Genomic DNA, 14,122 nt, shown 5'->3' with positions numbered 1-14,122 from the left:
ATCTGTTGTGCAGATCTGGATAAGAGGAGCTCCATTTGGGTCTGACAAATGCTGATGTAATTTTCAAGGCTTCAAAAATAACCCACAAAAGGCTACATGACCAGGGGGTGAAAAAAGAGGGAATCACATTTAATTAACAAATCCCAAGTCAGGAAATGAAAGAAGTTAATGGTAATTCACCCATCTTGCATATTTGTAGCACTCAAGTTACTTGAGCTTCTGGGAAGAGCCTGAGGGCAGGCAGGGCAGGAAGCTAACCTTCCTTGGTGCCAATGAATATCATTAAATACTTCCCCTCATCCTCCTGGTCATCCTTTTAAGAGGTGAGGAAACTGAGGCTCACAGATCCCCTAGGTTTCCCACTGCAAGGAAGTGGCTGAGCAGGATTTTGGACTCCAGTGCGTCTGACTGCCTTTAAAGTTTATCAATTTTCGCAAGCTAACAGTTTTAAGAACTCACATTTTCTACATTCCCTGATCGTTCATTACAACATTTAAACTTTAATGCTCCATTCAAGCACCCTGCAGCATTTGATGTTTAGACTAGTTTCACTTAGTCCCAGTGGCAGCTCATCTGCAGAATGTCGAAGATGAAATATGAGTTGGCATGAGGATGCCTCATTAATCTCTAATACAAACAGAAATTTTTCTGATTCTTTAAAAGCATTTTATCATTGCTTAGAGGCTGGAAACTGTTTCTAGCCCCCTCATTACAAAACTATTTATGGACAAACATTAGATATAGAACCCTCAATGTAAAATCTTAATTACTGCCCTTTTAGCTGATTTTTGTGTGCTCTGAACGGGTGTAAATTAGAAGGATAACAGCTAAAGAAATTAGAATAAAGTCTGCACGATTCAATAGAGCTGTGCCAAGTCTAGATGTGCATTCACAGCACCTAGATCCCTTGTTGTTTTTTTCTCCACGTCCATTCTTATTTCAGAGGCTCAAATAAGAACAGAAACAAAGGGTAGGGAAAAAAGAAACTCCAGCTACTGAAGGCTTTACTGCTCGTTTGTGGTTTTCTTGAGGACAGGGCCATATCTGGTCCTCTCTGTGTCCCTCCCTAGGGTCTGGCCCCATAATCAGCGCATAGTAGGGCTAAACAAATATTTGTTGAATAGAACTTAATTTGGGTGACCTAATCTGTCTGCAGATATTCCTTACACATATTCAAACAAAGGTTATTCCACTGTGCTCATTTCATTGTTTAATCATTGTGATCCACCCTTTGTTCAATCTAATAAAAGGCACAGCACACTTAATATACTTTGGCCAACAGCAAGATTAAAAAGAAAAATCCCTGAAATGTGACTTGCGAGACTGTGTGGTCTCCCTCATTTAGCAGCAGGACCTGAGGCCAGAGAGACAAAGCCACTTGACAATGGCAGGGTCAGGCCAAGGCTCTGCTCTCTGGCCCCTGGCCTCACTACCAATCCACATGGCTGCACCTTGCACCTGTTAACACCACATTGAGGAGGGGAAGGTCAGTTATGAATAGGGGACAAGAATTAAGTCCTCAGGAGAAGCCAAACGAGCAAATGAACAAATGCAGGAAGTGGAAGCAGTTCAGATTTTATAACCTGTGGCAAGTAACAATCTGTTCTTCACACAACAGATATGGATTTAAAAATCAGTGTTTCCGGGGCACCTGGGTGGCTTAGGCGGCCAACTTCGGCTCAGGTCATGATCTCACGGTCCGTGAGTTTGAGCCCCGCGTCGGGCTCTGTCCTGACAGCTCAGAGCCTGGAGCCTGTTTCAGATTCTGTGTCTCCCTATCTCTGACCCTCCCCCGTTCATGCTCTCTCTCTGTCTCAAAAATAAATAAACGTTAAGAAAAAAAAAATTTATAAAAAAAAAAATCAGTGTTTCCTAGAGCTATTTAGAGGACAGTCTCCAACTCTCATTGTTTGGGAGGGACGAAGTTAGGACTATCTGGGGTATGGGTGTCTCCTCAGTATATAAAACACTATGCAGGCAGTATCCACTTCTCAGAGAGAGGATCTGTGCTGAAGGGTGACCAAACAGTTCAAACCATTAACTGCGAATGCTCTCAAGATGCTGGGATGTGTCAAACTGATTGGGGTTTGCACTGTAGTTACTGCCAATCTTTTAAGTATCATTTTGAATCACTTAGCCTGGATTTGAATCCCAACTCTGCCATTCATCCTTGATCACCATTCTAAATGTCCTTGTTCTTCTGTTGCCTCATCTACAAAATGCAGACGGCACTAATAGGAATCTCACAAGGCTGTTGCTAGGGATGCATGAAATCTTGGATGGTAAAGCACTAAGCAAAGTACGTGGCCAATATTAAATATTGTGGCTATTTTATATTCTTCATGTGGGCCATCCCCAATTCTAGGATTCAAAACTGTGCAGGGAACACACACGTCCAAAGTATCCTGTCAGCTGTAGAAAAGAGGGAGCCTCCGTAAGGGTGTTTACAGGAAGGTGTGCAGGACTGGGACTCCATTCACACACATAACTGGCTGCAGCGTGACAATGACTAGTGCTAATGGAGCACTCACTATGTGCCAAGCCTCTCCTGAAGCAAGCTACATGCACGGTGCTGGACACGAAGTGGAGTAGCGAGAGGCCAGAAGTGAGAAGGCCAATCCAGAGTCAGATAAAATTTAAGGAGAGCTTTAATCTGCACACAAACACAGTCAAAGGGAGTGAAAGATCCGACAGACCTGGTAGATGCCAATTACCCAGGAGAAAGGCAGGCAGGGAGGCCAAGAAGGTGGAAAAGCTCTCCGGAGCAGATGGCAGTGCGTGTGTGTGTGCACAACTAGATGTCATGGCTGGAGTGGAGTGAGTGACCAAAACACAGCCTTCCCTCCCAAAGGGATTGTTTTGAGAACAACCACTTGATGGTACTGAGATAATGAAGTACCATCTGATAAAAAGAAATTACTGAGCATTCAGAAATAAAGAAACCCCACAAAGCAACTAACCTCAAAACATTTTTCTTTCTTTGCTTGGTGAAGCAGGCTAGCCATTCCAGGAAGCAGAACTGGAAAGATGAATGTTTCCAAATATTCCTTGGGGGAACCTAAACCAAACAAAAAAATCCCACTGAAAATCCCAAATGGCCCAAATGAATCTGGGAGAAACGTTTGCTTCTGAACCAAAAAAAAAGATACCATCCATGAAATAACATGACCTTAATGTTACATTTTACTCCAGACTGCTGAGTTGGGCTGTATTCTTGAAGAAACTTAAAATATCTTTGAGCCTCTGCAGACTGGCAAGGATGGAGATGGGGTCTTGCACAGGGCCAGGGCCACAGGCACAGACAGTAAGGAGGCCAGTGTGGCTGGAGGGAAAGCAAGGCAAGTGTGGTGGTGATGAGGCCAGAGAGGAACAGGGTGGGGGTACGACGTCTACGGCCTTATGGCCATAGTAATGGTGGTGGTGGTTGTCAAGGCCCGAAGCACACCAGCAGAGATAACAGAACAGAGCGATAGGAGAGGTCTGGCACCAGGGAGGGCCAGAGGAACTGGGCCCAGGGAGATGGAGAAAGTTTAGATCTCTGGCTCCAGGCCACAATGCAGGGCAGTATGATATTTTCTTCCACTTCTTACATTTCCCTCTCTTTGATTTTAATGTAAAATCAAAGTATGCTTGGCTGTTAGTTATCGTCTTTATTATATTTTAACATTCAAGATAAATCAGTGGGATAAAAGATATTTGTCTTAAAAATAAAAATTAGCAGTGCCTGCATGGCTCATTCAGTTAAGTGTCTGACTTCAGCTGAGATCATGATCTTACGGTTTGTGAGCTCGAGCCCTGCGTTGGGCTCTCTGCTGTCAGCAGAGCCTGCTTCAGATCTTCTGTCCTTGTCTCTCTCTGCCCCTCCCTAACTCACTTACTTTCTCTCTCTCTCAAAGATAAAAAAACATTTGGGGCGCCTGGGTGGCGCAGTCGGTTAAGCGTCCGACTTCAGCCAGGTCATGATCTCGCGGTCCGTGAGTTCGAGCCCCGCGTCAGGCTCTGGGCTGATGGCTCAGAGCCTGGAGCCTGTTTCCGATTCTGTGTCTCCCTCTCTCTTTGCCCCTCCCCCATTCATGCTCTGTCTCTCTCTGTCCCAAAAATAAATAAACGTTGAAAAAAAAATTAAAAAAAAAAAAAAGATAAAAAAAACATAAAAAAAAAATAGGGGCGCCTGGGTGGCTCAGTCGGTTGAACGTCAGACTTCAGCTCAGGTCATGATCTCACAGTTTGTAGGTTCGAGCCCCACGTTGGGCTCTGTGCTGACAGCTCAGAGAAGCCTGCTTCATATTCTGTGTTTCATCCTCTCTCTGCCCCTCCCCAACTCATGCTCTGCCTCTCTCTCTCTCTTAAAAATAAATAAACATTGAAAAAAATTAAAAAATAAAATTAAGGGGCGCCTGGGTGGCTCAGTCGGTTAAGAGTCCGACTTCGGCTCAGGTCATGATCTCATGGTCCGTGAGTTCGAGCCCCGCGTCGGGCTCTGTGCTGAAAGCTCAGAGCCTGGAGCCCGTTTCAGATTGTGTCTCCCTCTCTCTCTGCCCCTCCCCTGTTCATGCTCTCTCTCTGTCTCAAAAATAAAAAAACGTTAAAAAAATTAAAATTAAAATTGAAATTAAAATTAAAACAAGAGCATATTCTTTCATACTTATGTGGTCACCTTGAGGTCTGTCCACCCCATCCCCATCCTGTGGTTTTGCAATGTTACAAGCCCCAAATTACAAAAGACAAAATTTCACTTCCTTACTTACATGTTTTTGGATGGATTTTTTCCAACTTAACTTGAGGACAGGGTACATGTGAGTCCGTGGTCAAATGAGGAGCTGAATAAAGGTGCTCTGTATTGAAGCCATGGAAAATCGTTTCCTCCAATGGTGAAACCTGATGGGGGGTGGTAATGGGGAGGGAATCAATTCATAAAATTGTTTAAATAACTGTATTTTCTTTATAACCTAACAAAGGATAAAACTCTGTATTAACTTCAGGTTCAAGGGGCATAATAAGCACAAATCTCTGTTCCTCCTCCCTTCTGAGACACCTAAAGTGACAATCAAGGAATAAAGCCCTCATAGAGAAAAGAGGACAACCAGAGGATGAAAGATTTGCAAGCATTTCTAAAACAAACAGGTGAAGCCTGTCATCAAATTAAGAAAGAGAAGCAATGGCAGCCCACGATCCACAAGAGGAAATTGCCCCGGAGGATGGGGGTCCCTCATCCCATCAGAACTCCAAAAGGCTTCAATGATTTGGAGGCTCCCTGCCTGCTAACCCCGAAGAAAAGTCTTCCAGTAGACAATCACTCCCCAAGGGCTCGCAGTCAGTTTTTCCACTGGTAGAAGAGACTCAACCAGAAGACAAACCCACATGCACAATAGCAGAAGAAAATCATACCAAAGAAAAATCCACTCAGACCCCCATTTTAAATTTTGAATAAATAATCCAAGTTCTCCCACACAGATAAAACACATCAATAGCACAAGAGACAAAGATCAAGACCTACAAAGAACTGACTCTGGAAGAAGCACATACAATTTAGGGAAGAGAACTGTAGTTGGTATCTGCAGAGCAATTTGAGAAAACATTGCATCCCTAAAGCGAGAAGAGGATGCTATGAACAAGGAACAATCACAGACCAGGAAATTTCTTAGACACAAGAATCTCTAATAGTGGCAGCTGTTATAATGTACTAGAAGTGTAGAGACTTAGGTTTGGTCCCATCTCTGTGACCCTGCTCAAGTCGCTGAATGTCTCAGAACCTTGCTTTTTTTTTTTATTTTATTTTATTTTTTTATTTTTGGGACAGAGAGAGATACAGCATGAACGGGGGAGGGGCAGAGAGAGAGGGAGACACAGAATCGGAAACAGGCTCCAGGCTCTGAGCCATCAGCCCAGAGCCTGACGCGGGGCTCGAACTCACGGACCGCGAGATCATGACCTGGCTGAAGTCGGACGTTTAACTGACTGCGCCACCCAGGCGCCCCAGAACCTTGCTCTTTTATTTTAAACTCCATTAAGTCCTGTTTTACTCCAAGTATACTGCCTGAGGGCCCCCCTTCCTAGCTGCCTTGTCCTTGGCCCTCTTAGTACAGTCGTTATTTTGCTCATGCTGGCACGCTTAGGAAACGTGCTCTATCACCTGCTGTCCCAACATGGACATGTGTTGACTCCTTTGTGAAGACCTTTCTCATCCAGGATCTCATTTGAACCCCACAGAGGTCCTACGAATTAGTCGAGGATCATCTGTTCCATTTAAAAGATATGAAAACTGAGGCTCAGAGAGATTATATGAATGATGCCCTTTAAGTCACACCATTAGGAGTAGAGTTAGTATTGGCCACCGTTTCTAGTTTTAACTCTAGTGCCTTCCCTCTCCCACCTCCCTAGCTCATGACACTGACATTCACCAGCCATTGGCACTGTTCTCACGTAAGAACCTTTTATTTGGGTTGGGGCCTGTGTGATACTCACAGTAATCATACCTTCTGGTTTGACTTTACATCCCTCTGGAAAGGGAGGCAGCTCAGCTTCATACTCTAAAGAGTGGGAAAAAAAAATCCTCAATTCCACACTTCATTGCAGTTTGCGATGCAATTTCCCTTCCTCTGAATAAAACATTCTTAAATTTTATTTTCCTTGATGATGTACAGAAATGAAAACAACTGGCTATTACAGGTTAGTAATTATCGTGAGCCACCTTATTTAAAATGGGTAAAAGAGGACTGTTCTCTTGCATGACAGAGTCAGGCTTTATGGAAGAGGTTGAGGTTCTTTTGCTGAGAGGGTACAACTTTAGATTTTGCCCCCAAGTTATGGTAACTACCAGGAATGAAAGAAGGAAGAGAATGGAGGGAAGCTAAGGGAAGACACGGATAGCTACAGAGGGGAGGGGAGGGCAGAATAGAAGTGACAGAGAGATGGGCTGTCCTTTGCAGTCATGAGGATGAACATGAAGATGGCCCGGTTGGGGTATGCATTTGGAAGAGCAATCCCATAAAGACCTTGCTCCTCAAAGTACACTCAAGAACGAGCAGCACCGGGCATCCCTGGGAAGTCAGAATTGCAACACCTCAAGCCCACCCCAGACCTGCTGAATTTGAACCTGCATTTTAACAAGATACCAGCTGACTTGTGCACACAAGTGGTAGCTCTGCTGTAAACTCCGGTAGTTTCCTATCCTGGCTGCACACTAGCATCACTGGGAAGGGGAGCTTTTTGAAAATACTAAAGTCTGGGCCTAACTCCAGAAATTCTGATTCAATGGGTCTAGGGCAGAAATGCTCATGGGCTACATTAGTTACATGCCTAAAAGAAAGAGTGGTAAAAATATTTCTGAAAAAGTCAATGTTTTAAAGGCAAATGCATAATCACTTTGTAGCGAGGAGGAAATAACAGTTTCTGGGCAAGATGGTATTGATGGAATATAACTGAATTGGACACATGCTTTCTTCTACCACCTGGTTCCTTGTCAGTAAAACATCTCTTGAATTTTTTTTAAAAAGTCCTAGGTATCAGGCTGTGATGAGTATGATACGCTGCAGGAGCAATTTTGATTTCCAATACTAGCTATATTAGTTTTCTACTGCTGTGTAACAAACTACCACAAACTTAGCAACTTAAAACAACACAAATTTATTATTTCACAGTTCCTGTGGGTCAGCAGTCCAGGTATGGGTTAGTCTCATCAGGGTGAAATCAAGGTGTTGGCCACGGCTGTGATGTCATCTGAGGGTTGGGTCTTCTTCTAAGATCATTGGTTGTTGGCAGTTCTCAGTTTCTTGTGGTTGTAGGTCTAACATCCCCATTTTCTTTTTGTTGGTGGGACTCCCGGCTCCTAGAGACCACCCTCGAGTTCTCGCCATGGACAGTTCACACATGGTTAGTTGCTACTTCGAGATGAGCAGGAGTCTCTTCTGCTTTAATGTCTTTGACTTGTTTTAAGGGCTCATCTGATTAGGTCCAGCCCACCTACCATGATCTTCCTAATTTAAAGTCAACTGATGATGAACTTTAATTACATCTGGAAAATCCCTTGACAGCAATGCCTAGATTTGTGTTGGATTGAATAACTGGGAGGTGTGTGCAACTGGGGAGTGGGAATCCTTGGATCTTAGAATTCTGCCTACCATAACAGCTCGGCTCTACCACTTTGTTTTTCCTCTCAAGCAAATAAATTCACTCCTCTTCCCCAAACAGTTTGAGAAACACGAACATGGTATGAAAACTATTTATTTAGATTTAAGATATATACATTTAGAGCTCTGATTACAAAGGCAATACATGCTATTGTGAGAAAATTCCAAAGAATACAGACCTGTCTTATGTAGGGAGTGTAAGTCACATCTGATCCCATCACAACCATAATAACCACTGTATTTACTAACATATGTATATAATATGCAAATACATTTATTTACATTAGATCTCCTACACCAGGTCAGACCATCCAAGTATAGAACCTCATAGCACAGTCCTTTTTCTTCATTTTTATCAGCTTTATCCTTATTTGAAGTTTGTAAAAATTAATGACTATCTCTCCTAATAGACTGTGTATTTTGTGAGGGAAATTGTCTGGGTCTGCTTATGCTCAGTATCATATTCCCAAAGAATACTTGCTGAATGAATGAATGAAGAAAATAAAGAGTATAGCAAGTTACTTTTGACCCTTTATCTATTAATTTGTTCATATTTATTGACGGCCCGCTATGTGCCAGGAACCATTCTAGATGTTGAATGTGTGACACCTTTCAACGTTGTTATATACAGGATATGCCACAATTATTTAACCAGTGTACTCTTAGTCGGTGTTCAGGTTTTTTACAATGCTTCATTATTACAAACAATGCTGCCATGAGCATCATTATATATACATCATAAATTGGAAGGGAGATATTTTTGTAGGATTAATTCTTAGAAGTGGAATTGTTCTGTTAAAGAAAAAAAATAATTTAAAATTTGGGCCCAAATGCCAAATGTTCCTACAAAAAGTTTACAACAATTTATACTCCTAATAGTAAGACTCTCTGTTTCTCTGGGTTATTACCAATCCTATATTTAAAATGATATTTTGCTTTTATCTGCATTTCATTGTCATCTATTTTTATTTTTTCTATTTAGATTTTTTCTAAGAAGACTTCTTAGGAGTTCACTTAAAGTTGATGGAAAAAATGCAAATATTTTCATCATACAACCACAAAAGATAAACAGTTGAAATGATTATGTAGAAGCATGGGAAAATACATTATCTTCAGGACAATCTGATGTGTTTGTGATTTCAAGTCTGTAATATTTAAGAGAATCTGGCATATTAGAGAACTTGTCACTTTTGCCTTGTGATTTCAATTTAAAATATATAATTGATTACAGACTGATGCTTTTTTCCACTGAAAGCCACATGAGTTTGTATAAATTTGATTAAGTTTGTAAAGAGTATTGAACTCATTAAAACAACTTGATTCACCAGGTTTGACTCAATTTATTTTTTGAAATAATTTTTAATTAAAAATTTTTTTGTGTGTTTATTTATTTACTTTGAGAGAGAGAGAGAGAGAGTGAGACAGAGCAAGCAGGGGAGGGGCATAGAGACAGGGAGAGAGAATCCCAAGCAGGCTCTGAGCTATCAGCATGAAGCCTGATATGGGGATCAAGCTCACAAACCATGAGTCAGATGCTCAACTGACTAGTCACCCAGGTGCCCCCAAAACATTTTTAATGTTTATTTTTGAGAGAGAGAGAAAAAGAACATGCACATGCACGTGAGAGAGCATGAGCGGGGAGGGGCAGAGAGAGACAAAGACACAGAACCTGAAGCAGGCTCCAGGTCCTGAGGTGTTAGCACAGAGACAGATGAGGGGCTTGAACTCACAAAACTGTGAGATCATGACCTGAGCAGAAACCAAGAGTTGGATGCTTAACTGACTGAGCCACGGAGGTGCCCAGGAATAATTTCTTGTGGCTAAAAATACACAAGACAGGACAGTAGTACTGTGCTTTGTACCTCACTTGGAGAGCTTATTTAAAATGGAGAGCTTGGGGACTCACCCCCAAAAAGTCCCACTTCATTAGATCCAGTACAGAGCACAGGAATCTGCATTTTAATAAGTAATCTAGATTTGATGCAGGTGCTCCCAGTCTACACTTTGAAGCATGCTGTATGTTGCCTAAGGGTTTGGACTTGAGTGACACACACATCAGAGTTCAAGCCTGGTTCTGCCACTTGTTTCAGGCAAGTTGCCTAAACTCTATCTGCTTCAGTTTCCTCATATGTACAACAGGCAAAACCCTGAGTTCTTGGGAGGTTTAAATGAGAGGAAAAGCATCTAGCACAGTGCTTGGCACATAAAAAGCAGCTCAATAAGTGTTGCCATTAGGATGACTTGAACAAATGGTAGGTGATGAAACAAACAAACAAAAGATCATTAAAGGGCTTAGGTATTAAGGTAAAGAGTTTGTTTATCATGAAAGCTATGAAAATCATTGCAGGTCATGGCATAACGTAATCAGATTTGAATTTTAAAGACATTCCTGTGGAAGATGGTCTGGATGGTGGCCTTCTGCAAATAAAAAGCTACGGCAGCAATCCAAATAGGAAGTGGTAAGGGCCTGATCTAAAGCAGCAGCCATGAAAATCAAGGGTGAGGAGTTGGGGGTTACAAATGTTAAGCAGGTAGAATTTGTAGGGACTGGGGATCATGGAAAGCAAATGGGAAGCATGTTAAGATGAATCTCTGATTTCTGGACTGGGTAGCTGAGTGAATGATGGTAACACTCATTGAGATGGAAAGCTGTTGGTGTCTAGAATAGTGCCTAGAGTCATTACTGGCCCAGCATTTAAAACAGTTCCCAACATGGGTAGATATGTTGACAATATATGAGAATAATTTCATTGGAACCATGAGGTAAGTAGGAGCTAGTCTGTGCTGGGTTAAGAGAATAGGAACGAAAGTGGTACGAACAAGGGCAGTGTCTTCTTTCCAGAAGCTTGGATGAGAGAAGAAAATGGGAAGACAAGGGCTAGAACATAATAGGGGCTAAGGGAGAAGTTTTTCCTTAAGATGACAGACCAAAGGATGTTTGTTAGCAAAAGCCAGTAAAGAAGTTAGATGTAGAAGAGGGGGTGACAGAGCAGGATCCTGGGATCACAAGAGGATGGTACCAAAGCACAGATGTAGGCAGAGCTGTGAATAGCAGGGTAAACACTTCTTCCATGCATGCAGATGCAATTATGTTTATTGGTAATATGGAAGTTGGAGGATACCCTTCCTGCTTCTGATTGCCTTACTATTCTCGGTGAATGCCTCCTACATTTACTAAGTGGTATCACACAATGTTTGAGGAGGGCAGTCGAAACTTGGGACTAGCAGATGGGGGCTGTTGATTGACAGGCACTGTGAGAGCCTCTTGGTGTCATTTTTCTCCAGCTGTACTCAGCTGCTGCGCTAGGGTTACAAGCAGGCATTCAGAGCTGGTCCATACTGGTATCTGGGAGGTGGGATGGAGGAACTTGGTTTTACAATAGCTTTAAGGATTGAGGCCAGAGAGGGTTTGGAGTGATGAACCAATGGCAATAATGAGGATGCTGATGAGAGTAGTAACAGCAATATCAAAATAGAAGATGGGAAACTCGTGATACTTTGACTCAGTCTTCCTTAAAACTATAGTTAAAAATCATGTCACAAGTAAGATTTAACTAGAAGCCTTGGCAGTGAAGGAACTTTATTTATCAATAATACAAGTGCCTTTGAGAATACAAAGGTCAGAGGTAGTCGTCACTGTTAAGATGAGACAAAATTAAAGAACATTTACAAGTAAGTTGTCAACTTATACATACACACACACACACACACACACACACACACACACACAGCAGCAGCAGCATAGGACAGTCTTAAGTCAGATATTTACCTGTTCTGTATTTCATTTTCTTGAAACTGAGTTTCTGACAGGTCTGATTGCTGTGATAATTAGCTTAAAATTTTTTTTTAACGTTTATTTATTTATTTATTTATTTATTTTTTTTTTTAATTTTTTTTTTCAACGTTTTATTTATTTTTGGGACAGAGAGAGACAGAGCATGAACGGGGGAGGGGCAGAGAGAGAGGGAGACACAGAATCGGAAACAGGCTCCAGGCTCTGAGCCATCAGCCCAGAGCCTGACGCGGGGCTCGAACTCAGGGACCGCGAGATCGTGACCTGGCTGAAGTCGGACGCTTAACCGACTGCGCCACCCAGGCGCCCCTAACGTTTATTTATTTTTGAAGGAGAGACAGAGTGTGAGCAGAGGAGGGGCAGAGAGAGAGACACACACACACAGAATCGAAGCAGGCTCCAGGCTCTAGCTATCAGCACAGAGCCCAACGCAGGGCTCAAACTCACAAACTACAAGATCATGACCTAAGCTGAAGTCAAGTGCTTAACTGACAGAGCCACCCAGGTGCCCCAATAATTTGCTTTTTAAATGGAGATATACTAATAGAATGTAATACTTAACCTCAAACATAGAATTACCACAAAATCTGTTTTTCATGTTTGTCGTGAGACACTAAATCTTACTATCTCTTATAGAAAATTGCATGTTAGAATGTTTAAGAAATTGGGTTTATTCACCTGGATTGTAATAATCAACACAGCACCTGAGTATATAATTCACCACCTTTGACCTCATTAACTTCTTTAAAAAAATTTTTTTTTTAATTTACTTTTGAGAGAGAGACAGAGCACGAGCAGAAGAGGGGCAGAGAGAGAGGGAGACACCGAATCTGAAGGAGGCTCCAGGCTCTGAGCTGTCAGCATAGAGCCCAACGTGGGGTTCAAACTCATGAACTGTGAGATCATGACCTGAGCCAAAGCTGGACACTTAACCAAATGAGCCACCCAGCCACACCAGACCTCATTAACTTTTGGATGTAACTCTATCACTTTGTGAGCAGCATCAGTTCACTTGCTTTTTAGAGAGCACCAAAACCTTTTGTCTTTGCTTTCTCCCTACAGGGCTGTTTGACCAAAATAAATCTCATGATTCTAAAACACAGTGCAAACCATGTTTCTTTGTTAACAACAACAAACATTTATTGAGCACTTTCTTTTTTTTAATTTTTTTTTTTTCTCCAACGTTTATTTATTTTTGGGACAGAGAGAGACAGAGCATGAACGGGGGAGGGGCAGAGAGAGAGGGAGACACAGAATTGGAAACAGGCTCCAGGCTCTGAGCCATCAGCCCAGAGCCTGACGCGGGGCTCGAACTCCCGGACCGCGAGATCGTGACCTGGCTGAAGTCGGACGCTTAACCGACTGCGCCACCCAGGCGCCCCTATTGAGCACTTTCTAAATGCCAGACACTGTGCTAAGCATCTTCACATACATTTTCTTATTCAGTCTTCACAACAGCCCTGTGAGGTAGGTAAGCAGTTTTCCTAACAACACACGAGTAATAAACTGTATTATGAAGAGCTGTTTGGCTTGGAGAAGTCAAAATATCTTTCACTTTCCTGGGGAAAAGAGAGCCACAACTACCTTCAAATAAGAGTGGATTCTTTATGGTAGAGTGAGATCAACTTGGGCCATAGCACCAAGGGGGCAAGGATCAAAGGATCAAATTATAAGGAGGACATTCAAGATGAAACAGATTTTTCTAAATATAATGTAATGCTGGAAAAGGAATTCAAACACTGGATGCAGGTGAAACAGACAGCTGCTGAGGTATCGATCAACTGTGTCCACTAACTATTCTCTTTCTCCTCTGTATTTTTCCACTTGTTTCACCTCCTTGCTCTCTCTCCTTCTATCCGATCCCGTATACTGGTGCATTCACTCTTTTTTCCATTCAACATTTACTGGCTTGCACTGTCCAATATAGTAGCCACTAGCCACAAGTGGCTATCTAACTTTGTTAAACTTAAAATAAAAAAACTGAGCACTAAAGTTACACTACATTTCAAGTGCTCAGTAACCATGTTAGTAGCTACCACATATTTTTTTCATTGAGATGTAACGCATATATAACATTAAATTAGTTTCAGGTGTACAACATGATGAATCAGTAGGGCTACCATATTGAAAAGTTCTACTGGGCAATGCTGTTTCACACAGCTGAGGTAGTGACAGTAGCCACAAGAATGAAAAATCTTGA

The 14,122-nt window shown here is 42.1% G+C and overlaps 1 protein-coding gene across 4 annotated transcripts in view; it reads right to left on the bottom strand.

Annotated features, from left to right (window-relative positions):
• IQCK (IQ motif containing K) overlaps window positions 1-14,122 on the bottom strand; it is a 129,294-nt gene that overhangs the window by 114,181 nt on the left and 991 nt on the right. For 2 of the 4 annotated variants that reach the window (XM_030301016.1, XM_030301018.1), the window contains exons 2-4: window positions 6,466-6,530; window positions 4,749-4,878; window positions 2,961-3,058 (exon numbers count right to left, since the gene is read on the bottom strand). In XM_030301016.1, coding sequence (XP_030156876.1) covers window positions 2,961-3,058; window positions 4,749-4,878; window positions 6,466-6,530 — 293 coding nt within the window. The remainder of the gene's footprint in view (window positions 1-2,960; window positions 3,059-4,748; window positions 4,879-6,465; window positions 6,531-14,122) is intronic. The other 2 variants (XM_030301017.1, XM_030301019.1) reach the window with 2 other exon arrangements.

The sequence above is a fragment of the Lynx canadensis genome, chromosome E3 (assembly GCF_007474595.2).
Source record: "Lynx canadensis isolate LIC74 chromosome E3, mLynCan4.pri.v2, whole genome shotgun sequence".
In the NCBI taxonomy this organism is placed as follows: Eukaryota; Metazoa; Chordata; class Mammalia; order Carnivora; family Felidae; genus Lynx; species Lynx canadensis.
This window is presented reverse-complemented; position numbering and strand designations above follow the sequence as displayed.